The sequence below is a fragment of the Leptonychotes weddellii genome, chromosome 14, assembly GCF_054177405.1.
Source record: "Leptonychotes weddellii isolate Sample4059 chromosome 14, ASM5417740v2, whole genome shotgun sequence".
Classification (NCBI taxonomy): domain Eukaryota; kingdom Metazoa; phylum Chordata; class Mammalia; order Carnivora; family Phocidae; genus Leptonychotes; species Leptonychotes weddellii.
Window position 1 is genome coordinate 60,336,067 of NC_138382.1, and position 24,786 is coordinate 60,360,852.

The window sequence follows — 24,786 nt, forward strand, 5'->3', positions numbered from 1 at the left end:
CAGATTAGTAAATAATCGGTAAACAAACATTATAAATTTAAGAGAAGAACTAGAGAATTTTATGTTTAGACAGACTACCAAGGTACAAGTGAATGTTACAGAATGAGCACACCCTGCTTTGGAAGACTGCAGACCCATTATGGCTCTTAGTTACACACATATCTTCTGTCAGATGATGCCTAAATCCAAGCCCATCCCAACACACACACAAACCCCAATCCTTCTGAGGGCTTGGTGAAGCTCACTTGGTGTGAAAAATAATTTGTTTCAAAACGTCTTGCCATAAAAATGTTCTTACCTTGGTGTAACGAAGGGACCTGGTAAAGACATGTTTCTAGGGGCGCCTGGATGGCTCAGTCGGCTAAGCGTCTGCCTTCGGCTCGGGTCGTGATACCAGGGTCCTGGGATCGAGCCCCACATCGGGCTCCCTGCTCAGCAGGAAGCCTGCTTCTCCCTCTCCCACACCCCCTGCTTGTGTTCCCTCCCTCGCTGTCTCTGTCAAATAAATAAAATCTTTAAAAAAAAAAAAAAGACATGTTTCTACAGTTTTAATCTAGCAGGAGTCACAAGCTGGGTTTAAGTAAAAGGACAAGAGGGGCACCTGGGTGGCTCAGTCAGTTAAGCATCCGCCTTTGATTCAGGTCATAGTCTCAGGGTCCTGCTCAGTGGGGAGTCTGCTTCTCCCTCTCCCTCTATCCCCGGCTCATGCTCTGTCTCTGTCTCTCTTTCTCAAATAAATAAAATCTTTTTTAAAAAAAGAAAAAGGGCTAGAAACAATATCACAAAATTACATTTCAGAAGTTGAGGGGCTAGTAGAATAAATTAGAAGGAAGACAGAGAGTGGAACCTAATAGTTAATTGGGAAAGAAAAATGGGAAAACCAGTAAGACTCATTAATTGTATATCAGCTGAGGTTTTGAGTCTAGGATACTATGGTTTTACTAATTTAAAAAAGGAAATATGTGAGGGGTGGCTAATTTGTGAAGAAGAGTTCTAAGATACCTGATTTCTAACAATCTTACAACCACCTAAATTTAAAGGTTCAGAACGCTCTTCCAAATACTCACTGAGACATTCATTTGAATAAACGTTTTGTTATCTTTTCCAACAACATCTTAGCAATATACTGAAACAAATATTATTGGCATATAATTGGAAGATATCTGTGACTTTTGTTATTAAAATCAATAAGCATGAACGGCCACCTGGGTGGCTCAGTCTATTAAGCGCCCGACTCTCAGTTTCTGCTCAAGTCATGATCTCATGGGTCGTGAGACTGAGCCCCATATGGGGCTCTGCACTCAGTGGGGAGGCTGCTTGAGATTCTCTCCCTCTGAACTTCCCCCCTCTCTAAAATAAATAAATCTTTTAAAAAAGAAAAAAATCAATAAGCATGAAGATCACTGTGATTTTATAAACTCCCAGTGAGAGTTTTTCATCGAGTCACCAGAAAGTTTTCAGAAAATTACTTTTTCCAAAAGAAACTCACACTAAGACTTATTACTGACGTTAAAAGAAACCATTATGAGCTGGGGAAGCACTCAAGAGTTCAGAAGCCCTGGTGGCAGGGAAATAAAGTTGTTCACAGAAGGCAGGCGACATGCAACACCAGGCTGGAAGGCTCTTGAGCAAGAGAAACAGCACTGATCACAACCACACACTGCCAAACACTGACTGAAGATGAATTTATTAAGGTCCAATTAGTATAAATTAGTCCAATTTATTAAGGTCCAATTTTTAATTTCCAATAGTCCAGAATATATGCACATGAAAGTCCAAGTTCATTTCATTCACTTCCAACATAACATGCTCTGTATTTTGTATAAAGAATGTGCAAACACCTTTCTGCTAACTGGTTCCCCGCGTTCTTTTCATGGTGGGCGCTTTACAAGTCTGCCCTCTGCTCAAATGCTGATGGAGCAGACTTCTTCCTTCCTAGACAAAATGATTCTTCTGGACATCTTTCTCTTAAACGTACTCCCGACTTTCCCATACCTGCTTCATGACTCTGACTTGACCGGTTACTTTTTCTAACAAACTGGTGCAATGACTAGTTCATCTGGACCATTCACTGAACAGGTATCACCTACCATGGTGGCAGTCTACTGGGGGTGATTCCGAAAGAATACAGAGTATCCAGTCCCATACTGACGCACTCAACCCATTTGCTACAGGTGGGTCCCAAGCCATTTACTACGAAGATCCTTTATTCTCTTGGCATGTTTGATGTCTTCGCATTGTCTTCACGTCTACATTATGGGTGTGGCCAAAAGAGCCGGACATTGGCTTCTCAAACAAAATTTGGGATTGCTAGACATATTCATTAGAGTGTCCAGGTTGTTTGTGACAGTTGACTGTTTCTAGTCCATCTTGTGATATAAAAAGTCACTCTCAACTAAAGTGACCACTGCATTTCCTGTGTAAAAAGGCAATTTAACTGGCTTTCCTCTCAATTGCCACCTGTATGGCACAAAGCAGGAAATCCCTTTTTATAAAAGGTAAGAGCATGGAAAGACATTTCACATTTAAAAAAAAAAAATCCTTCATGGGAATATGTCCTAAGTAAATAATCAATTATATGGACAAAGTTGTATGTACACAAAATTTTTGCAACATTATTTATAGTAGCGAAAAATTAGAAATGACCTAAGTAGTCAACAGTGTGGGAACGGTTAAATAAACTGAGTTGCATCCATTAAATGGAATATTATATAGACAGTAAAATTATGTTTTTGTAAAATTTTTAATGCCATAGGAGAATGTGGCAACTCTGCAGTGGAAGGAAAAAAAAAAAACTGGTTATAAAATTGTTTACGTATGATCCAAATTATATAAAAAGGGATATAATATACATAGAGGCATACACAGGGGGAAAAGCTGTTAACGGTGGTTACTTCTGGGTTGTGATATTACCAGTAATTTTTTTTGTTTTACACATTTCTGTATTTTTCAAGTTTTCTACAATGACTATGTCTTATTCTATAATACAGAAAAAACACAGGCTATTAAAACATTCCTCTGATGTACTGATAATTAGAATGTACTTGGATATTATAAATATATGGGAACAATATTACTGTGTTTCATCTTCTAGGACCTTTTTTAGAGTACATTTTCTTTTGGTAATAAACTTACACTCCCTGTTTTACATGTGTTATAACACTTTGATAAGAAGGTAATATTAGGATTAGAGCATTGTTTCATAACCTAAACAAATACTGGCTTTGACCTCTAGGTTCTTCTATGTCCTAGAAGATTTAAAATCAATACCCTTTTATCTTTTTAAGTAAGGCATACTGCATACATACATTACATGCATGCTTTCTAAAAAAAATCATTCTAATTTACAGTTTTCCTACATAAGGAAAAAAATGGAGTTATGATAGTTTAAAAACAGCCTATAGTCTTATCCATCACAAGCATGTTGATAGGCATACACGTTTATTTAATGAAATGTATCCTCTGGAAATAAAAAAAGGGAAGCCTGTATGTGGATGAAGTTGTGGATTCAGTCAGTCAGAATTTATTCTGACTTGCACCAAACCACACAAAATCGTTTGAAGTCTAGTTAGTGTGGTCTAAATGGACACTCCAGAGTCTGTTTATGAATTCCATGACAAGATCTCCACTTTCTACTTTTCAAAAGGAATGGGGATCAGGATGAGGGTTGTCACGTAAGCTAATTTTCAACATATCTCATGTCTTGTTGGGTCTAGGGACGAATACTGCCTTCGGTTAGTGTTTAAGTACATGAGTTTATTTTTCCTCCCCCTCTCTCACACCCCACCTTGCCCTGGCATTGGGGGCGGGGGGAGGCTGTTCATCCCTCCGTCCACGATGGCTGGCTTCTCATCTTAGTTGCCTTTCTAAACCACAGAGTGGTCATTGCTGTGAACTCCGGCCAAGATGGTGTGGTTGAGGGAGGAAGCTGAGCGGTCAGAGCCTTCCGTGGGGCCACTGGTGCCATCACCACGCTGGCAGCACAGGATCTGTCTGAAGGTGGCACTCATCTCCTTGTCGCGATAGGAGTAGATGATGGGGTTCATGGCGGAGTTGAACTCGGCGAGCAGAAGGAAAAATTTCTCATAGGCCAGGACGTCACACTGCGGACAGCACACATCGAGAAGTAACAGGACCAATCCAGGAGTCCAGCAGATGATAAAGGCACCTACAAAGGACAGGGATGGAAAAGATTTTAAAAAGGAAGAACGAAAAAGTACATAGTTATGAAGCAAAGCAACTGTAATGTGAAATGATTTGGGTTCGGTATAAAAATACTGAGATTCAAAGCCACCAGATCATCTGAAATGAAATGCTCATTTGCTGGGGGGGGGGGGGAAAAAAACAAAAACTGAAGAAAGTTTTAATGCTAAAATAATTTAATAGTATCTCATTGATTCAGACCCTACTAAAATCGAGTATTTATGAGACAATGGTGATGACTACTTTAAGCAAAACACTGAGTTCGCTAAGCAATTGAGACATGAAAGACTGCACTGGGGATATACACCTCAACACCTACAACCGTGGGGTTTATAGCGGTATAACATTGTTTTGGGGGAAAAGGTAAGCCTGTGACAAATATCCTTTAATGTTTAATTTAAGGCACAATTTCTGAATTCAGGTTGAAGGGACTCAAATCCTTGCTTTGCTGTTTAAAAAACTGGGTGAATTTAGGCAATTATTTTCTTACTTCAGTTTTCTGATGTGGAAAATAGAAATGATCATACCTCATCAGGTTTGTTGTGAAGAGTAAATGAGTGCTAAGAAAATAATCGTTAAGTATGTATTTTAGCAGTAACAACAATAATACTGTTATTATCTGCTCAGTATCATGGGCCTATTTGGAAATAGAAATTTCCAACAATAAGATGGATATTTATTTTTTATTCAGCAATCATTTAAAAGGTGTTCTATATGCTTTAAAAATACTAACTCATTTACTCTGTACACAACCATCTGAGAAACCATTATCCCCTCATACAGATGAAGGAACTGAGAAAATACTAGGTGATATTCCTGCTTCCTGAACTTCATAAAATTAAATATTTTAAACCAAATTTTATGCTTTAAATGTTTTACTAATTTAGATCAACTTTCTTTTCTTCCCAGCTATTCTGAATTGTTAAGGTTTTACTAGAACTGTCAAAAGAATGGAAATACAGTCTTTATTCTTAATTTCAGCTGATTTTGTTCCTCAAATCACTAATTTGGCTCCCAGGGGAAATGGAAGTTGTGAAACAGCACCCAAATCTACCACCATGTTACCCCAGGATCTGCTGGGGATCCTCAGCCAAGAGGACATGGGTCAACAGAACCAGTGGGCACCATCACAACCCATTACAGATCACCCCACACGTGTAATCAGGCTCCACAGTGAACAGACAAGGAACAGAGATGACCCCCGAAGTGCATTTGAATCTTCAGATGGAAATGGCACTGGCCTAAGTAGATCCAGACTTGGACCGGGGTCATGGATCTGGACCAGTCTCAAGGAGTGAGTTTAGTAAAATGTAAACACAAGAGATTTAGTCTCCAAACAGCCCATTTTTTAATGTGAGCTTTCTTTTTTGAAACTATTCAGCAGGGAAATGAAAATAAAGGAGAAAATACCCCCATAAAGCTCTTTGTTCGAAAACACAAATGTGTATTGGTTTTAAACTGCTGTTCACTTTGAAGGCCGTCCAAGGTGCTTCATTTTCTAATAAATACAATACCTTAGACTTTCCTTAGAGAGAAAAAAAAAATATTTCAAATATCAGGAGATAATAGCCAAGGAGCTATTTGAACTTCAAGTAAAAATGTTAATAAAGCATTCATTCCAAGTCCTTGAATTTCCTTGCTTGAAAATCACTCAGAAAGCTAAACATAAAGGGAAATCAAAGGAATGCCTCTTGGGTTTCAGAAATAATGCATTATTCATTGAGAAGCCAGGAAGGGAATTATTCTCAGGGTGGAAAATGCTTGGATGGAAAATGCATGGTCCCATTATTCCATTTACTTGGAAACTAAAAACATGCAGGCCCTTCATGAATGGGACAGCATTCTTGCAAGTTTCCTTTCCCTTTCTTTTATCAAAGCTCTAATTGAACTCAAATTCAGAACTTGATTAGATACCAGCAACATGCATCTCAACAGATTTATTTTAAATAAAATGATCTTTTTCTCCTCCCGGGCAGCAGAAGGGAACATCCTTATTCTCACAGACTTCAAGTGACAGAATTCAGATATGGTCATCTGTTGTTTAGAACTTCTTCTGATTTTTAAATTCAAAAGGAGCAAGATCTTTTCAATAAAAGCCAGAGTCTCGGAAAGTAACCCACGGGTCTTAACGTTTAGACAAAAAAAAAAAAAAAAAGGCAAGGAGACTTGCTAGATCAGAGACAGGAAGTGAGCAACACCAGCCTGACACAGGAGCTAATACATGTGGACGCTTCATTGAGGAACTCAGAGTCATCTCCCTTATTCGCTGAAAGGAACTGTTTATAGAACCGTGATCAGGCCCAACCACACAGTCCCAAAACTCTTTGGTTCTTCAAGACTCAATGAGTAACTCGAGGGACTCGCAGTAAAGGCCTCAAAAATCAACAACTAAAACCAATCATACAGTTTTCCCTTCTTCTCCCCTTCCCTTCTCTTTCATAGAGGTGCCAAGGACCAAACTGCCCCAAAGTGAAGATGGACTACAGAAGTAGAACAGGGGGCCTGGAAAATCCCAAGGCGCTGAGGCTTCTAAACAATAGCGAGTGGGGCTCCCTGCCAGCTCAGTCAATAGAGCGTGTGACTCTTGATCTCGGGGTTGTGAGTTCGAGCCCCACGCTGGGTGTAGATGACTAAAACATAAAATCTTTAAACAATAAAATAAAGAGTGAGTGAATGTTATGAAATCAAGTTTGCTCAAATTATGGATTTACCCCCAAGCTTCTAAAAACAAGAACAAACTACACTCAGGCCCTTTCGGTATTAAGTAGCCAACCATAATTCAGTTGGGTGATAGGACTTGAGATGTGCATTATGGACCCTATGAACACCTAATCTGCAGAGACTCAAGTGCACACCAATAGCAGGTTAATAAGAGTCAAAAGGACTTCCATCTCCGCATCAGTAAAGTGGAAAAGTGACAGCTCCCTGCCTACTCTACAGGGTGTGGTGAGGATCACCTTAAGATACAACATGTAAAAGCTCTCTAGACACCGTGCATCTGCTTGACTATACTACCTACAAGCATTGTGGGTAGCATGAGTGAAGGCTGCTGTAGCTGCACCAGAGCAGATATCCTCCAAAGGGCAGAACGTGGAAAAATGTTTTGGACTGTAGAAGACCTGGCAGCTCCAAGATGAAACCGCCCCCGACTGTAAGAGATTCCAAGGCCTTGCAGTTGAATATAAGGAGGATGAGAAGAAGGGAAAGAGAGGGAACACAGAAAAGCATGGGACCCCTAAATCATTCTGAAGGTTCTCATGGGTCAACTCAATACCTAGACCAAGATGGCACATAAAATGATGCAGTATTCAGTGGGGACACTGCTTTATGTGGCTTGTATATTTCCAGGACATTTCTGATGGACATATTCCCACAGATCGGGGCATAAACCAAGGAACTGTATGCAACATTAGGAAAGTAAGAGGAAGCATAAGTCCTTTATGGTTATTTACTATAAAGTCAGAAGCCAGAAGTGGCAGAAGATAAGATGTCCAAGGTCACGAAGGCCTTGTGTATCTGGCTAAGACATGTGAAATTTCTCTAGTGTGCACACTAGTTCTCAGGCCTACCACACATTACAATAGCCTGCAGGGCTTATAAGAAAGAATGATCTTCACCTGTACTTCCCCCATGAGATTTTAATGTCATTGGCCTTCCTAGTCAGAGTCTCACTGAATACGGAACACTATCATAGAGTGGAAGAAGGAAATAATCTGGATAAAAATAAGGACAAAAACATTGGATGTTTCCAAATTCCAGAGGAGAAATAATAAAAGCCTGAATCACAGCAGTGGCAATGGGGGTGAGTATGAAAGGATCAGTAAAGTATTTAGGAGATGGACTGCATGAAATGGGTAAGATAAAAGAGAGTCTGGGTGTGACTCCTAGATTTTCCACTGGGGTGAAGGAAGAAGGTTGCTACCTTTCACTGAAGGAAGAAAACAGGGAAAAGTGATGATCAGGGTTTTCTGAGGGGAGATGAGGAGAACAGAGAGGATGACCATGAGTTTACTGATCTGGGGTCTGAGACACCTGCCGGACTTCAGATGCAGATGCCTTAAGGACATGATAGGCTCATGGCAATCTGAGTCCTGGGAAACCGTCTCCTAGCACGCTGAACAAGAGTGGTTACATTCTGCACTACTGGCCAATTTACAAGTAACACGGGGAGAGGGATATTCAAAAAAATACCCGTGGGTTAGAATAAAATAGCTGAAGTTGCTCTTCTTAGAACAAGCTTCATTCCTTCCTTACACATCTGTCAAATCAATCTGTGAGGGGCCCCGTGCCCACAAAGATGGAAGGAGAGGTGCTGGAATGCGGGCGTAAAAAGCAGGGAGGAAAGAGGCTGTTTTGGAACAACGGGTCACAGCTGCAGAACAAGATCGTATTACCACACCTTCCCTCAAATCTACACAACCTCATCAGCTCAATAATGCTTACCATCTGGTCTCACAATTAGAGTCTTTTTTCTAGAGTGGCTTTTCCCTAACGAGTTGAACTCTGCTTACATACGGAACATCAGAACCAAAGTGAAAGAGAGAAAGTCTTTGACAGAGAAGACCGCTAGGGAGGGAGCCCAAGATTTTTGATGAAGAAAAACCAGAAAACATTTCCAGTCTGGCTGGCAAATTTGTGTTTTTACCAAAAATCCAGACATCCCACAGATCTAAAACAAGTCAAGGTTAACTCAATTCCACACCACTGGTGTATTCCAGTCAACCTCTTCTTTGGCCTCGTTCTTGTTTCTCAAAGGATCTAAGAAACAGTCTGAGGTTGAAGGGGAATATAAGTGTTCAAGTACATACACTCCTTCCATTGCCACTAAACTGTGTATCCCAGAATCTAGTCCAATTTCTGTAGTTATGTTATGATTTCTGCTATTAAGGTACACATAAACAATTTGGGTAGCTAAAAAAATCCTCCTAAACTATGTATCTTAAAAGAGGCTACGTTAGATAATAGACCTAGCTAATTCCTAGGTCTAGCAGTCAAGGGGTCATTGCAAAGGAGATGTAAATGACTATCTGAAATTAAAGTTTTTTCTATAAGAGTAACCTAATTATTTAGAAGATCCATTTCCTAGAACACTGAGAAGGTAATGCATTTCTACTTCTTCATGGTCATAGTAATGCTTCATACATTTAAAGTTGCATGATTTCATTCACAGTGTGTTGTACTTTAATGTTTCCTTCACTCCTGAGAGCAACGTTTATCCTTTAAGGAAGGACATTAGCAACATACAGATCCTCAGGGCGCCTGGCTGGCTCAGTTGGTGGAGCTTGCGATCTCTGGGTTGGGAGTTTGAGCCCCAAGTTGGGTGTAGAGATTACATTTCTAAAAATCTTAACAACATATAGATCTCAAAGCAGAACAGAATACTCATTATGTTTCCTTTGAATATTCCTGGATAAAAGCTTTAGTTAGTGCTGTCTTTGGCAACGCAATGCTGGCTGATACACAGGAGAACGCCACCCACCCCCACTTCACTTCGGCATTTGATGCTTTCACGTTAAACACTGAGTATCATACACATACCTGCTCCATATCTTACAACAGACTGTAAATCTCATCCTGCAACTGGACATTGGAAAGCACATGCTGAAGTGGCTTGCTAGCCAGTTTCACCTCTTCTAGAGCATCTGTGCTTGACACTGGCTGGGAGAAACCACTTCTCCATGGCTACAACCCAAGCCAAGTAAGCAATACCTTTCATCTGCCTATTGCAACAGGCTCCTAACCAATTCCTCTTCCTCCATGCTTCTTCCCCAAAGCTTGCACAGAATGGCCAGAGTGATCTTTCATAAGCATAAATCAATTCATATTACATCACTTGCCTACTTAAAATCCTACAAAGGTTTCTTCTTGAAATCCTTACTGTGATCTGTAATGCCCCATAGGACTGGCCCCTGCCAGTCTCTTCAACTCATCTCTTTCCACTCATCCCTCATTCACTAGATTCTAATCACATGCGCCAAGCTCATTTCTGTCTCAGGACCTTTGCATTTATGGTTCCTTTACCTAGGAACACTCCTTCTGGAGATCTTCACATCTACTTACTTACTATTAAATATCACTTCCTCAAAAGCTATCCCTGGTTATCCTAACTAATGCTGCACACCCTCCCCGCTATACTCATACTTTGTCCTCTTCCTATCACTTATCTATACCCAAAATTCTCTTAGTAATTTGACATGTTTATTTTCTATCTTCCTTCAGTGAGAACATCAGCTTTGTAAAGGAAGTAAATGCAGTTTCTGTCACACATCAGTCACATGTAACCGCCCAACAGACACATCCAAAACAAGGAAAATTAATTAGTAATTAAGTCACTGAATAAGGTTTGGAAAATAAACATTAATGCCAACAGGAGACAAGGTCTTTGAATGGGTGTTACTACACGTTCCAAAGGGCATGAGGCTGGACTCTAGAGGCAAGAGTCTCTCCATATATGCATCTGTTACTATAACATAAACAAGTCTATTGTTAACAATCCTGATGGATATCAGATTATCTATGGAATCTCCGGAGTTCTGGAGAAACATGTTTGGTCAGTAATGAAGGGAGACATGGCATTACCCATGTTGCTGCTGTAAGAATAGTTCAGTAGGATGCTGCTGCCCCATCAGGCCCTGGATTCTGCGGTGTCACTAATTGACCAGACACACCTTTGTGTTGATCCCTCAGAATTCAAAGTTCCATGCAGGGGCTCTGACAGGCTGTGATTAGGTCTCATACCCATGCCCTAGCTATCAGGGAGTGGGGAGCGAGAATATATTCTATGCCTTGGCATATAATGTCTTACCATTTTCTTAGAACATAAAGTACAGGTCTAATCACTTATCATAATCAGTATCCATGCATAATATTAAATGTGAATATTTGCAACACTTTTCCAAGTGTCATGTCTGTATTGGTGTGTTGTTTTCATATATTTATGTCCTGATAATTTATTTTTTTTATTTTTATTTTTTTTAAAGATTTTATTTATTTATTCATGAGAGAGAGAGAGAGAGAGAGAGGCAGAGGGAGAAGCAGACTTCCCACAGAGCGGGGAGCCCGATGCGGGACTCGATCCCAGGACTCCGGGACCATGACCTGGGCCGAAGGCAGACGCTTAACCATCTGAGCCACCCAGGCGCCCTGTCCTGATAATTTATAATAGTTTGCTCACTCAAGGAAAACTCATAATTTATGAGAGGATAAGGATAATTCTCATTAATCTAATGTTTCTTCCCAGCATAGTGTATCAGCTGCATTCCTTTCAGTGATTGATATCTAAGGAACAGTATGAAGCTAATTCCTTGAATTATTACATTTTGTTTCCCCTATAGAAAGTTTGGAAAATGCATAAAAATATAAATAGGAAATTTTAAAAATCACTTAGAGTCCTGCAGTCTAGAGATGCTTTAGTATATGATCTTGCACTTTTAAAATGTTGCTTCTTTTTAATTCTAAGTGTGGGCCTTTTTTCTGATTGCATATGAAATTAACATGGAATGACTGTTTATTAGTGATGGGGAAGGGAAGGGAAATAGATCTTTTATCTTGAGGACGATTATTTTGTTATCTGATTGGTGTTTTTATGTAGTCATGTACCCTAATTTGGTCAATACAATATCCCCTTGAATCGGTGAGGATATTAACTGTAATTTATTTGAAGCTGTTTCGTGTTTCCCGGAGGACTTCAGTTTCAATGTAAGATACTGCAGTACACACAAATACACTGCAGGGACAGCATGCTTCAGGGAATGTCTGTTCACGATGCAGGAGACTTTCCTGAATAGGGGACCCTCTGGGAAGTCAACTGCCATCTGAGCCAGCTTTGTCCCATCCCTAAAATATCCAGTGATGCCATCTAATGGGTAATCAAAATGCTGTATTATTAGACAATCACATGGACAGAAGTGCACTCCTCTGAAAGTTCTTATCTATGAACACTGAATATGAGGTTGTAATAATGCTCAAATAATACAGAAATAGCATGGCCATCTTGTTAGCTCCAAATTCTAAGAAATCAAGGACAGGTATAGTAAACTAAAGACGCAATGAGTTATATGTCCTTACACATCCACAGACATACCCCACTTCCAGCTGTAGCTAATATTCTCCCAGAGTAGTATATGACCCCTTAGGTCTCCATAAGCATACAAAACAGGAAATGCTTGAATTTACTTTCAACAAAACCAATGCATATGAAACTATGTTAGAATGGATTACCATCTCGGGCGCCTGGGTGGCTCAGTTGTTAAAGCGTCTGCCTTCGGCTCAGGTCATGATCCCAGGGTCCTGGGATCAAGCCCCACATCGGGCTCCCTGCTCTGTGGGAAGCCTGCTTCTCCCTCTCCCACTCCCCCTGCTTGTGTTCCCTCTCGGGCTGTCTCTCTCTGTCAAATAAAAAAAAAAAAAAAATGGATCACCATCTCTCCCCTTCCTCCCTAAACATGTTTTCTGATGTCTACCCAGCTCTGTCTTGCGGTGAACTAGCTGAGGACAAGACTGGCTCACCAGGGCATTACCACCCACTAATAACCAAAAACAGTGCTCCTCCAAATGCCTACCAAAGCATTTTCTTGCAAGTGCTTACTATTCTTAAATGACAGATTTTAAACTTATAAGAATATATACGATTTATATATATGCACACACACACTATATGAATGCATACATAACACATATGTATATGTATGTGCATGGATATATATTTATATGTATGCATATATATATATATACACACACACACATTCATACCCACATCCAGAACAGTTACTGCATTTTAGTGTCTTTAAAAAAACAATGAGATCTATTTTCTTAGACATACACTAAACTCTGAGACCCAAACAAAAAGGATGCCACTTAACATATTCTTCACATAGAAACTAATTCACCATTCTTAGAACAGTGAAATCCGTTTTGCCTTCTAAGCCCAGTGATTGCAAATTTTTTTAAAAAGCAAACTTCACCCCTTATTTTTAAAATGATAAATCTCACTGAAAATCAATGTTGTCAACTCCAGACCAACGTCAACTAACTCAGAAAGTGATACTAAACATATTGCATGACTGTGGTCCAGCTGTTACCAAGGTAATTTGAATAATATTTATTCCTTTAAAAAGATAAATAAAATCTACCCCCCAGAATCTCTCCCTAGCAAAAGTTCAACATAAACACGGAATTTATAATCAGTTTTGCAACATAAACAAGGAATTCATAATTGGTTTCGCAACATATTTAATTTTTCCGCTATGAATTAAGATTCTCCCAAAATGACTCAAGTCTGAAAAATTAGTACTAAAATCTGGTTGAAAAGACTCACAGAATGTAGCTGATGACAGCATCCTATGGATTTTATTCTTTACAGTTCATGAACTACTGGCATGGATCAGCAAGATATGTATTACTCAAGAGACAAACTTCAAGGACGAAGAAATGTAATGAAAATTCATTTATAATTCATTTCCTTAGTAACAAAACAGGGGGAAAATTTAACCTAAAAGCAAATTCAGCAAATTTTGTGAAATAGTCTTGCAACCTAAAAATGTTTCTTTAAAAATTGTATGTGTATAAATATATATGTATATGTATAAATACATTTTTTTTATTTTTTATTTTTTAAAGATTTTATTTATTTATTTGACAGAGAGAGACACAGCGAGAGAGGAAACACAAGCAGGGGGAGTGGGAGAAGGAGAAGCCCCGCGGAGCAGGGATCCCGATGCGGGGTTCGATCCCGGGACCCTGGGATCATGACCTGAGCCGAAGGCAGACGCTTAACGACTGAGCCACCCAGGTGCCCCTAAATACATTTTTAATAGCCAAAAGATATGAAAAGAACAGCAGAAATGGTAAATATAATTGTTCTTTTCAATATTGGCTATCCCTCCTACAGTTGCTAAATGTTCTGGATTGATATTTACAAAGCACAGATTCTTGGCAGAATAGGAGGGAGATACAGTCTGTTCTGCTAGAATATGATAGCTGTGTGCCTAAGAGATCTCTTTATCAAAAACTTAAGTTTAAAAAAAAAAAGCTATAAAAGCAATCATTCATTTGGGAAGTGGGGATTTAGGCTAAAGAGTTCCAGATTTAAAATCATAAACATATTTTTCTACATGAACTTCAATTATTTTAACTACAAGTTCCGAGCAAAATATTGGTTGCTCAAAACTAACAAAACAAGATTAAATATCACAAGGCAAATTCTAAGGCATAAATCCTGAACAAAAGTCTATCAGTTCTAAAGCCTTCAAAATAAACTGCAACAATATCACTTCTGGGAATCTGTCATATAGATATACTCACCCACAATACAATTGCGCATGTACAAGGAATTCTTTGCAGCATTATTTTTAATTTTAATTCCAGTATAGTTAACATACAGTGTTATATTAGTTTCAGGTGTACAATATAGTGATTCAACAATTCTGTATATTACTCGGTGCTCATCATGGTAACTGTCCTCTTAATCCCCATCACCTATTTCACCCATCCCCCACACCCACCTCCCCTCCAGTGACCAACAGTTTGTTCTCTGTAGTTAAAACTATTTCTTGGTTTGTCTTTTTTTTTTTTTTTTCCCCTTTGTTCATTTGTTTCTTAATTCCACCTTTGGGTGAGATCATATGGTATTTGTCTTTCTCTGACTATTTCACTTGGCATTATACCCTCTAGCTCCATCCATGTTGTTCCAAATGGCAAGATTTCATTCTCTTTTATGCCTGAGTAATATTCCATTGTATATATACACACACACCACATCTTCTTCATCTATGCATCAACCGATGGTCATTTGGGCTGCTTCCAAAATTTGGCTATTGTAAATATTACTGCAATAAACATAAGGGTGCATATATCTTTTCAAATTAGTGTGCTCATATTCTTTGGGTAAACACCCAGTAGTGGAATTACTGGATTATATGGTGATTGTATTTTTAATTTTTGAGGAACCTCCATACTGTTTTCCCTGGCTGCACCAGTCTGCATTCCCACCAACAGTGCACAGGGGTTTCTTTTTCTCTACATCCTTGCCAACACTTGTTTCTCAGCAATGTTTATTTTTAAAAATAAGAAATAGTCTAGATAATCACAAGTAGAGAAGAAAAATACATTGTATTCATAAAGTAGAATCCTGTTCAACTTTTTAAAGTTAAGATATTCTATCCTGACTGATACCAAATGATCTCCAAGATACACTGTCAAGTAAAAAAAAAAATGAAGAAAAATATGTATAATATGCTATCAATTATGCTTTAACAACAGCAACCAAAAAAGCCTGTGCAAATATGAACACAGATGCCCTATAATAAGCCCCAACTGAAGTTATCAATAAATTTAAAAAATGTTTAGAACATGAAATTATAAAAATGATACTTAAATGTTCTATTTGAACTTAAAATACCAAATTTGTGTTCTCATTTGCCAATCCTTTCACATAGAGCCAAGGCCCTATATGTGAATATGGGTCTGCTAATTGAGCTCCGCATCCTCCTCCATGCAAAGCCACAGCCCTAAAGCAACCCATATTACTTCCAAATTGGCTCCTTCAAAGTGGAGTCAGAACTTGAAAATTCTTGTAAAGCGGTTTGAGTACAAAAATCTTGCAGACTTTTTTTATGGTTTTCTCCAAACATACAGCTGTTCTCATCAGCAAATCTAAAGCAATTTCTTTTTGCAACTTGCTGTCATTAAATATTAACAAAATATCCACCTCAGTTTTCCCAGAATCATCTTGTTGTACTCATTTTTATTCGATAATGTAATACTTAATTAGTTACACTATTATTATAATAATCCTGGCATAAACGGCTTTAGGAGCAAAAACCAATTGATTCTTGATAACTGTCAAGAGCTGAATTACTTGGCCTTAAAGCTACAGTCTACTAGCTTTCTTTTTTATTCATCTAAATATATGTGTATATTATATGTCAGGTACTCTCCTAGGTACTGGGGATACCACAGTGAATCAAAAAGAAAGAAATCTCTCCTCTCATTGAGCTCAGGTTCCAGAAGGGATGTGAAAGACAACAAAAGAAATAAAATCTCTTTTAGAGGGGGATGGCATTTGGAGACTGGGAGAGCAGGTGTGGAAGCAAGGAGAGCAGCTGGAGGCACATGTAGAAATCCAGAGGAGAGACAATGATGGCTTTGAACATGGGAAGGTGATCGCAAGTGTATGCTGACCGTCAAGCTTATCTAATTTGCTAACAGAATGGATGTTCGAGAGAGAGAGGAGTCAGGAAGCCTGCAAGCAACTGAAATAAAGGATTTAGCGCCAAGGAGGACACTGATAAGAGTTCAGTGGGTCTTGAGAATGAAAGCCTAACTGGAGTGGATTCAAGAGTGAACAGGAGAAATTGGATACTGCAAGAATAGACAATGCTTTTAGGCAGCTTTGCTGTGGATAAGAGAAAAGGGACTACTGGCATTAATTGTTATGTTTTACAAAGTTTTTTGTTAACAACCATGTTGGTTAAGATAAAGTTAATAGGTCTATACTCTGTGTGTCCACAAATGTGCATACCCACCCCCCATATACATATATGCTCATAAGAGTATTTTTAGAATGCTACATCAAGCATTGATTATTGTCAGTTATATGTAAATGGTATGCTTTAAAAATGTGCAGTTTGTTAGATGCCAATTATCCTTCAATAAAGGGGGAAGGGGAGAAAGATGGGTGGGAGGGAGGGAGGAAAAGTGATTGAGATGAAGAAAGATTGACCAAGCCCAGCACTGACCATCTTTAGTCTCTTCTTCCCATCCACTGGCAGGGAGCCCATGTCCAGCCGGCTCAGAACCATGCAGTCACCCTAGTGGTAGTGCAGGCTTCGGGCCAGGGAGGCCCATAGCTGTCCAGCACGGCCTCTGGCTGGGGGCTGAGTCTTCTGGTGCAGGAATGAAATGTGAGCCAGCCCTTCTGATTTCAGAACTAAAGCTCATCAGTGTTAAATATGATATTCTTATCTTAAAAAGAACAGCTAGCAGGCTGGGGAAGATTTAAAATTCTATTAATGACAGGATGAGTAATTAATAAACGGGCACACCCATATACTGTCGACAGAAAAGTCATTGGACAATCTTTCTGAAGGGCCATTTGGCAATGTCTAAACTTAAAATGTCCTCTTCTATCTACCAAGTCTAAAAATGTATCATCCAGAAATACCTGAAAGCAGTATATAAATTGTGAGTACAGAACGTTCAATGAAGCAATATTTGTGATGGTAGAAAATCATAAATTTAAACATTCTTCAATATTATAAATCAGTGGAGCAGGAAATAGCCAGCATACAGACAGACGTTGCTGCATGTATTTATCCACATAGGAAGATAGGCAAACTATACATCTGTAAAGTTATACCACACACCATTCCATTTATTATAAAATTGGATTAGGTACTTATATGCGTCCATACACTACACACATTACAAAAAGTCTAGAAAGACACACACCAAATTGTTAACAGTAGTTACCTCGAAGGTTCAGGGTGGTGGTAGTGTAGATTTTAAATTTTAATGTCAATATTTTTGTAATCTTCAGGGTTTTTTTTTTTACAAGGAACAAAATCGTTAAGGGAATTGGTGACAATATTCAGGCATTATCCCCACGGCACTCAAGACGCTAGTTGTGGGGAGGAAGACAGACTGAGGTTTCTCAGGGATAACATTTTGTTCAATCTCCCAGACTGTGTGATTTGAAGGACTTTAAGGGGATATATTCATATTTTTTGCGGACAAAAGAGTTAGGCCTGAGGTCACACACAGTTTTTTCCCCTTACTAGTGGTGGAACATTGGACACCTTCTTCAAGTCTGCAGAGCCTTAATTTCCTCTTGTGTCAAATGGGGAAAGTACTTCCAGCACTAGCATGAGGAATGAGAGAGACCACCACTGGACCAACAGGCCACCTGATAGGCTCCCTTCATTTTCTTCCTCTTTCCTCCACCTTCAGGAAAAACCCAAGGAATAAATCTAGAAGAAATAGAGATACTCGGTTCTCCAGGCCTAGAAGTAGCAAAGTGGGGAGCTGCACTCTCTAACTTCACCCTAGCCACAGAGGGACCACAAGACCGCCTTCCTCCTCCTGTCTGAGAAATTTCCGAAGGCACCCACCGGCGTTTCTTGACAGGCTCTCAAATTTTAGGGCCGGTCCTCTTTCTCCTTTAAGTGGAAAGTCAATTAAGTATTTTCTTTTAGTTTCTTACTTTTAGACCCTATCTCATTTGAAAAAGGATTGGAGCTAAGAGACAAATTAGTAAAAAGTTGAAAGGATCCTTGATTTTACTATGCTTCAGGCAGAGGAGAACAATTGCTAAGCAGTAATGGGCTACCTCAGCCTTGCTGTGCTGTTCTAGGGTTCTAGAAAAGGATGAAATCCTGGCTCTGGAGAGCCTGGGAACACAGTTTTAAAAAAAAAAAAAGTGAGGCTCTACTCTGAGCATGCTCAGAGCTCTGGTGTAGGGGGCCCAGCTGCCCACAGCCCAGCCAGTGGAGTTTCTGGGCAGATTGCTCCAAGTTTCTCTGGGGCAGACGCTGGGGCCTGGCTACCTGACAGTGTGGGCCCACAATCAAGAAGGGCAGGACTGAGATGCACCCCCTTCCCCGGTCAAGTCCCAAGGCAGAGGCCAGATTCCTAGCTGGGAAACTGGATGAGATGGAATTGTTTTTTTAACGACAGGGTCTGACCCACGGAGCTGTTTGAAGAAAACAGATAAGGCAGGGAGGGAACTTCTTTAGGGAGTGGACACAGGCCGCACATTTCTGTTTTCTCACAGGTTACAGTTTAGGAGGGGATTGAGGTTGGGGGGGCGGGTATTGATTGGGCAGCATAAGCCATGAGTGTGGTGCTTGGTGCTGGAGGCTCTCCAGCCTCCTCTGTGGGCTTGGAACCCACCCTCCTGAAACAGCTGCGGGCAGAGGGTGTGTGCTGAGGGAATTCCAGCACAGGCTAGTTTTGGCTAACAGGGAAAAGAACAGATAAAAAATAATTCTCTGAAGAAATAGAGCAACAACAGTACTTAAACCAAATGAAGCCGAGCGGGGCTGGACATTTCCCTTGCTCTTCTCACAGAGAGAATAATGTCGTCAGGGAAGATACGAGCTGTGTCGATTCATTTGCCTACCTGTAGCTCCAAAGGGTTAGCCGAACGTCTGCTTCCAGTTTACGCTGGAGAGAAACGGCCTTTCCCAATTTAATCCAGGGACGTGACACTAATGAAGAGCCTCCAGTCTCATCTGTGATTAGTCTTGTTACCACTTGAGATTTAAAACTCTGCTGATACCTTCCAGGGCTCTCATTTTTCATAAATACTACCGATTGCTTCCTGGTAATAAACCTTTCTTTTTCAGACACCTGCTCTATCTTCCAGTCTTTTGGGGTCTTTTGAGCTTAACTACGTGAAGTGTTGAGGTGCAATTACACCTTTTACGCCCATTTTTACGTGGTATCTTTTGTAATGCCTGATTGAACTTAGCATGGAACATTACAAAGGCACCTCAGGATGTGAAATTTAGTTCTGCAGTTTGTACATAAGTATTTGATTTTTTTTTTAATTCCCCATCGTGTTCCACAGTACAACGTGGAAAGTAATCCTATGTTAAAGGATCAGCAAGAATTGCACAGTAAGATGGAATAATATAAGAGTACAAAGTTCCAAAAAGATGAAACTATTATTATAATAGTAAAATAAGAGTGAGGTTGGTAGATTGAAGACTTCTAGAGTCAGGTGCTACAGGCATATTTAACAAATACATAACACATTTAAACATGGCTTAGAAATGGGGGGTTGGGTTCTGTAACTTGTATATCAATATGCAACTTTTTTATCATGCAGAAACATTTTTTCCTACATGCTGCCTTCCCATTCTTCAACCCCCTTAGCATATTTGCAAAGCTCCGATGGATGAGAATTGCAAACAGATCACACGGGGAGAAAACTCCGCCAGTGTCACCTGTCTGAGAATGGACTGTCACTTAGCTCTCTTTTGCATGTTACAGACACCTGTGTTCTTCAGTCGAGAGCTTCCCCATCACAACTTTCGTTGAAGATCAGAAGACATACGGTAGAAGAAAAAGACAGATGGAGAATTCTAGAAAGACAGAAACTTTCAGGATACCTAGAAAGAAAAAGAACTGGATATTCACTAAAATTAGTTGTTTTTTTTTTTTTTTAAACTAGCAGATACCCACACTACGCTTACCAATGATGTAGTTTCTATACTACTATTGTTGAATTTGAAAACTTTGGGATTATTTCATAGAGATTACATAAAATCCTCAATCACAGAATTTTTGAAGGAAGAAAGAAAACATTTAATGGGGCAAACAAGGTCTTGGACAAGCCATATCTCACTGGCCTTCACGCACACGTTTCGGAAGCTGAAAAGACTGATAGCTCTTAATCATTTCTGCGATATCAAGCCCTCAAGAGTCCAGTGAAAGCCATGGCCCTATCCTCAGTGGGAATAATGTCCTAAAACAACATTTTTGCTTATAAGTCTAGGCAATCCATAAGAAAATTTCTGGACCAAATTATTCTTCCCAGTGCTAGTTATGCTTTCAGGAATTTAAAAAAAACTGTTTCATTTTGTCAGTAGCTGTCAACTGCAGAACTACGACATCAGAGAATATAATTTGGCAATTTTATTCATCTATATAGGAAGTAGAAATTCTTTCTTGTAGGTTGATATGTGCAGAGAAACATGAATTTAAATCTAATAGTAGTATTATAGGGAGGACTTCCACCCCTCTGCCTATTTACTCATTGCTTCCCTCCTCCTGCCCCCCTGCAGACAGAAATAGTTCACAAGAGAGTCAGTATAAAGCTATAAAAAGAACATTACTTTTAAAATAAAGAGAGCTGGGGGCGCCTGGGTGGCTTAGTCGTTAAGCGTCTGTCTTCAGCTCAGGTCACGATCCCAGGGTCCTGGGATGGAGCCCCACATCAGGCTCCCTGCTCAGTGGGAAGCCTGCTTCTCCCACTCCCACTCCCCCTGCTTGTGTTCCTTCTCTTACTGTGTCTCTCTCTGTCAAATAAATAAATAAAATCTTTAAAAAAAATAAAAATAAAAAATAAAGAGAGCTGGACTTAAGAGGTTTTAAAAGTTATGAGGCACTCAAGGATCATCTGGTTTACTGCACACATTTATGAGATAAAGATAATGAAGTCTAGAAGAAATGTTGCCCTTTCCATAAAACATAAGCCAAAGGCCCATCCTTGGCCCCATTCTTACTTCTCTGAGCCTCAGTGTCCTTATTTGCAAAAGGAAGGAGATCACTTACAGCCTGAATAGTCTAAGGCTAAACTAGAAGTTTAATTTTCCCCTTTTCTATAGAAGTTAATTCTTATTTATGCTATGAGCTATAATACTTATAACACCCAGCCTTTCATGTAGTGTATGTCACCTTAACTCCAAAACAACCTATGCATATTTTCATTGCATTAGTGCAAAGAAAGAACAATTCCTTGTCATTCTGTCATATAAAGTAATAGATTTTGATTTGTACCAAAAAACCTGATAACCCTTGGTTGACTCAAACATCAGGCAATTTTTAAAAAATGCAAAATACAAATTATTCATCAGAACAAATGATGATTCTGGAAATGTTTGCGATTAATATTAAGAATGAAAAGGTTTTGGGGGCACCTGGGGGCTCAGTCAGTTGGGTGTCCAGCTCTTGATTTTGGCTCAGGTCATGATCTCAGGGTTTTGAGACCAAGCCCTGCATCGGGCTTTGCACTGAGCATGGAGCCTGCTTGATATTCTCTCCCTCTTCCTCTGCCCCTCCCCCCACCCCCATCTCTCTTAAAAAAAAAAAGGGCGGGGGGGGGAAGAATGAAAAGGTTTGCTACATTTTGTTACAGAGAAAAATCTGAATATAGCATACATACACACATATGCATTCTCTTCTTCACATCATGAAATCAGTAGGAACCCTAAATTCACCATGAAATTTTCAGATATTCAAAAAGGTTATGTATTTTTTCATAGTTGAAACTCTAGGAAATGCCCAAATTAAATTATAAAGGAAAAGATGAAAATAGCCATTTTTTTGGTTAAAAGGAAAACAAACTACACTGATTGTTCAGAAGTTAGTTCAACAAAATTCAGTCCAGAAACAATAATACCAAGCAGCTATTTTGTGCAAGACAATGTGTTAAGTATCTTTGCGGTTGGAATGCAGAGATGAAATAAGACATAGTTCTGGCTTAAAGAGCCTAGAAACTGAGGTTGGAAAGAAAGGCATTTATGTGACTAAAAGGGAAACAGTAGGGAAGGGGGGGGAACATAAGAGGAGACGAAACAGGAAACAAGAAAGAAAAAGTCATAGACCAGCACTTTTCAAACTTAAATGTGCATAGGAATCAACTGGGAATCTTACCAAAATACAGATTGTCATTTAATAAGTCTGGGGGGAAGCCTGGGAGTCTGCATTTCTAAGACCTCCCAGATAATGCTAATTTTACTTGTCCACATATAACTCTTCTGGTAACAAGGGTCTAGAAGACCCTGCTGCCCAAAAGAACTTCCTGCAATGATAGAAATGTTCGATATCTGAGCTATCCAATATGGTAGCCACTAGGCACTGAAACTAGTGAGCACTTGAAATATGGCAAGTATGACTGAGAAACTATTTAAAATTTATTGCATTTTAATGAATTTAAATTTAAACAGTCGCATGCCTAACAGCCACCCTATTGGACAGTACAGGTCTAGACTAGGCAAATAATTTAGACCAAATTGCATGGTACAGCATGCTTTGAGTAGGTAAATCAACCTAGTTCAGATTTCTCAACCTGAGGGGGTATAGCTCAGTGGTAGAGCATTTGACTGCAGATTTCTCAACCTGGGCTAATGACATTTTGGACTAGATAATGTTTTCCTGGGCAGGGGGGTGGGGGAAGGGGGCTGGTCTTTCCAGTGTAAGATGTTTCGCAGCATCCCTGGCCTCTACCCACTAGAAGCAAGTAGTACTCCCCAGTCATGAAAATAAAATATCTCCAGACATTGTCAAACGTTCTCAGAGGGACAAAATCAGTGGTCTAGATGATGCTTCTATACAGAAAGGTATAGGAAGTAAACAGCAACATCCTTAAAAGTAACCCAGTATTTGTATTCGTTTTCTATTGCTGCCATGACAAATTATTGTAAACTCAGTGGTGCAAAACAACACCAATTTATTATCTTATAAGTCTAGGGGCAGAAGTCTGAGATGGGTTAAAATCAAAGGGTTGGCAGGGCTAGATATCTTTCTGGGGGCTCTAGGGGAGAACCTGTTTCCTCGACTCTTCCACCTTTCAGAGGCCACCTGTATTCCTTAGCTCAGGGACCCCTCCTCCACCTCCAAGCCAACAGTCCAGAGTAACTGCCCCATCTCAAAGTCCTTAACTTAATCACAACTGCAAAGTCCCTTTTGCCATGTAAGGGGGACATGTTCACAGGTTCTGGGAAGAAGGGTATGGATATCCTTGGTGGGCCATTTTTCTCACCACTATAGTAAAATGAAAGCTGAGAACAGTAAATAATTTCATACCTCAAATAATTTAAGATAAAGTCTTCTTCTAACATCCTACAAAACTGTGATTGTATTCTGTGCTGCAAATACTTTCCCACCTAGAAATAGTATTTTCTATTCACACATAGATTTGTCGACGTAGCTGGTTATTCCACTTTTGCTGTTACAGTTCTTACTCACTGCCTCACACCTCCCTAACTAGTGTTGAGAGCACTAGTAGAAAATTACATTTTTAACACCCAAGGGAGAAAACAGCATTCATTTCTAAATCTTTGGATTATTTCTAGAGCTTGAGAATTCTATTTGCATATGTATATAGTTATATCTTAGTCCGTTGTTGCTGCGGTGACAAAACATCACAAGCTAGGTAGGTTATAAACGAAAAAAATTTATTTCTCATGGTTCTGGAGGCTGGAGGTCCAAGAGCAGGGTGCCAGCACGGTCAGATTTTGGTGAGAGCCCTCTTCTAGAATGCAGACTGCCAACTTCTCATTGTATTCTCATGTGGTGAGAGGGACTAGAGAGCTCAGTGAGGTCTCGTTTATAAGGGCACTAATCCCATCCATGGATGGGGGCTCCACCCTCATGACCCAAGTACCTCCCAAAGACCCCACCTCCTAATACCATCACCTTGTTGGGGGGGGGGGGTGGTCAACATGTGAATTTGAGAGGGATGCATTCAAATTGCAGCAGTTATATTTCCTACTTCTTTAAATACCCCTAAATTTTTTGTTATTTCTCTTGAAAAGAAGAGGAGTATTTGGTCATGTGAACCCTTATCCAAAACATCCATCAGCAACTTTTTCTGTATTTTTTAGATTTTTGCTCATATGTGCCAAGAGCTGGGCATCTTCAGTTATAAAACAATTAGTGACTAAGGTAATTAATTATCATTCAAAACTATTTCAAACAAATCCTTTCTTCACTCTGTTCCTATAAACTGCTCTTTAGAGTAAAAGCCTACATCTGCTCAACTGTCTCTGAAAGAGAAGAGTGGTAATAAACAAAGCCAGATGGCATTTACGCTTAGAGTTTCTTTCCCGTCTTGAGTTTGATATACAAGAGTTAATG

The 24,786-nt window shown here is 39.6% G+C and overlaps 1 protein-coding gene across 10 annotated transcripts in view; it reads right to left on the reverse strand.

Moving 5' to 3' along the window:
* Positions 1–1,668: 1,668 nt before the first annotated feature.
* Positions 1,669–24,786, reverse strand: part of LPAR1 (lysophosphatidic acid receptor 1) — a 295,096-nt gene continuing 271,978 nt past the window's right edge. For all 10 annotated transcript variants that reach the window (XM_081803368.1, XM_081803367.1, XM_081803370.1 and 7 more), the window contains one exon: positions 1,669–4,168. In XM_081803368.1, coding sequence (XP_081659494.1) covers positions 3,867–4,168 — 302 coding nt within the window. In that variant the 3' untranslated portion in view covers positions 1,669–3,866. The remainder of the gene's footprint in view (positions 4,169–24,786) is intronic.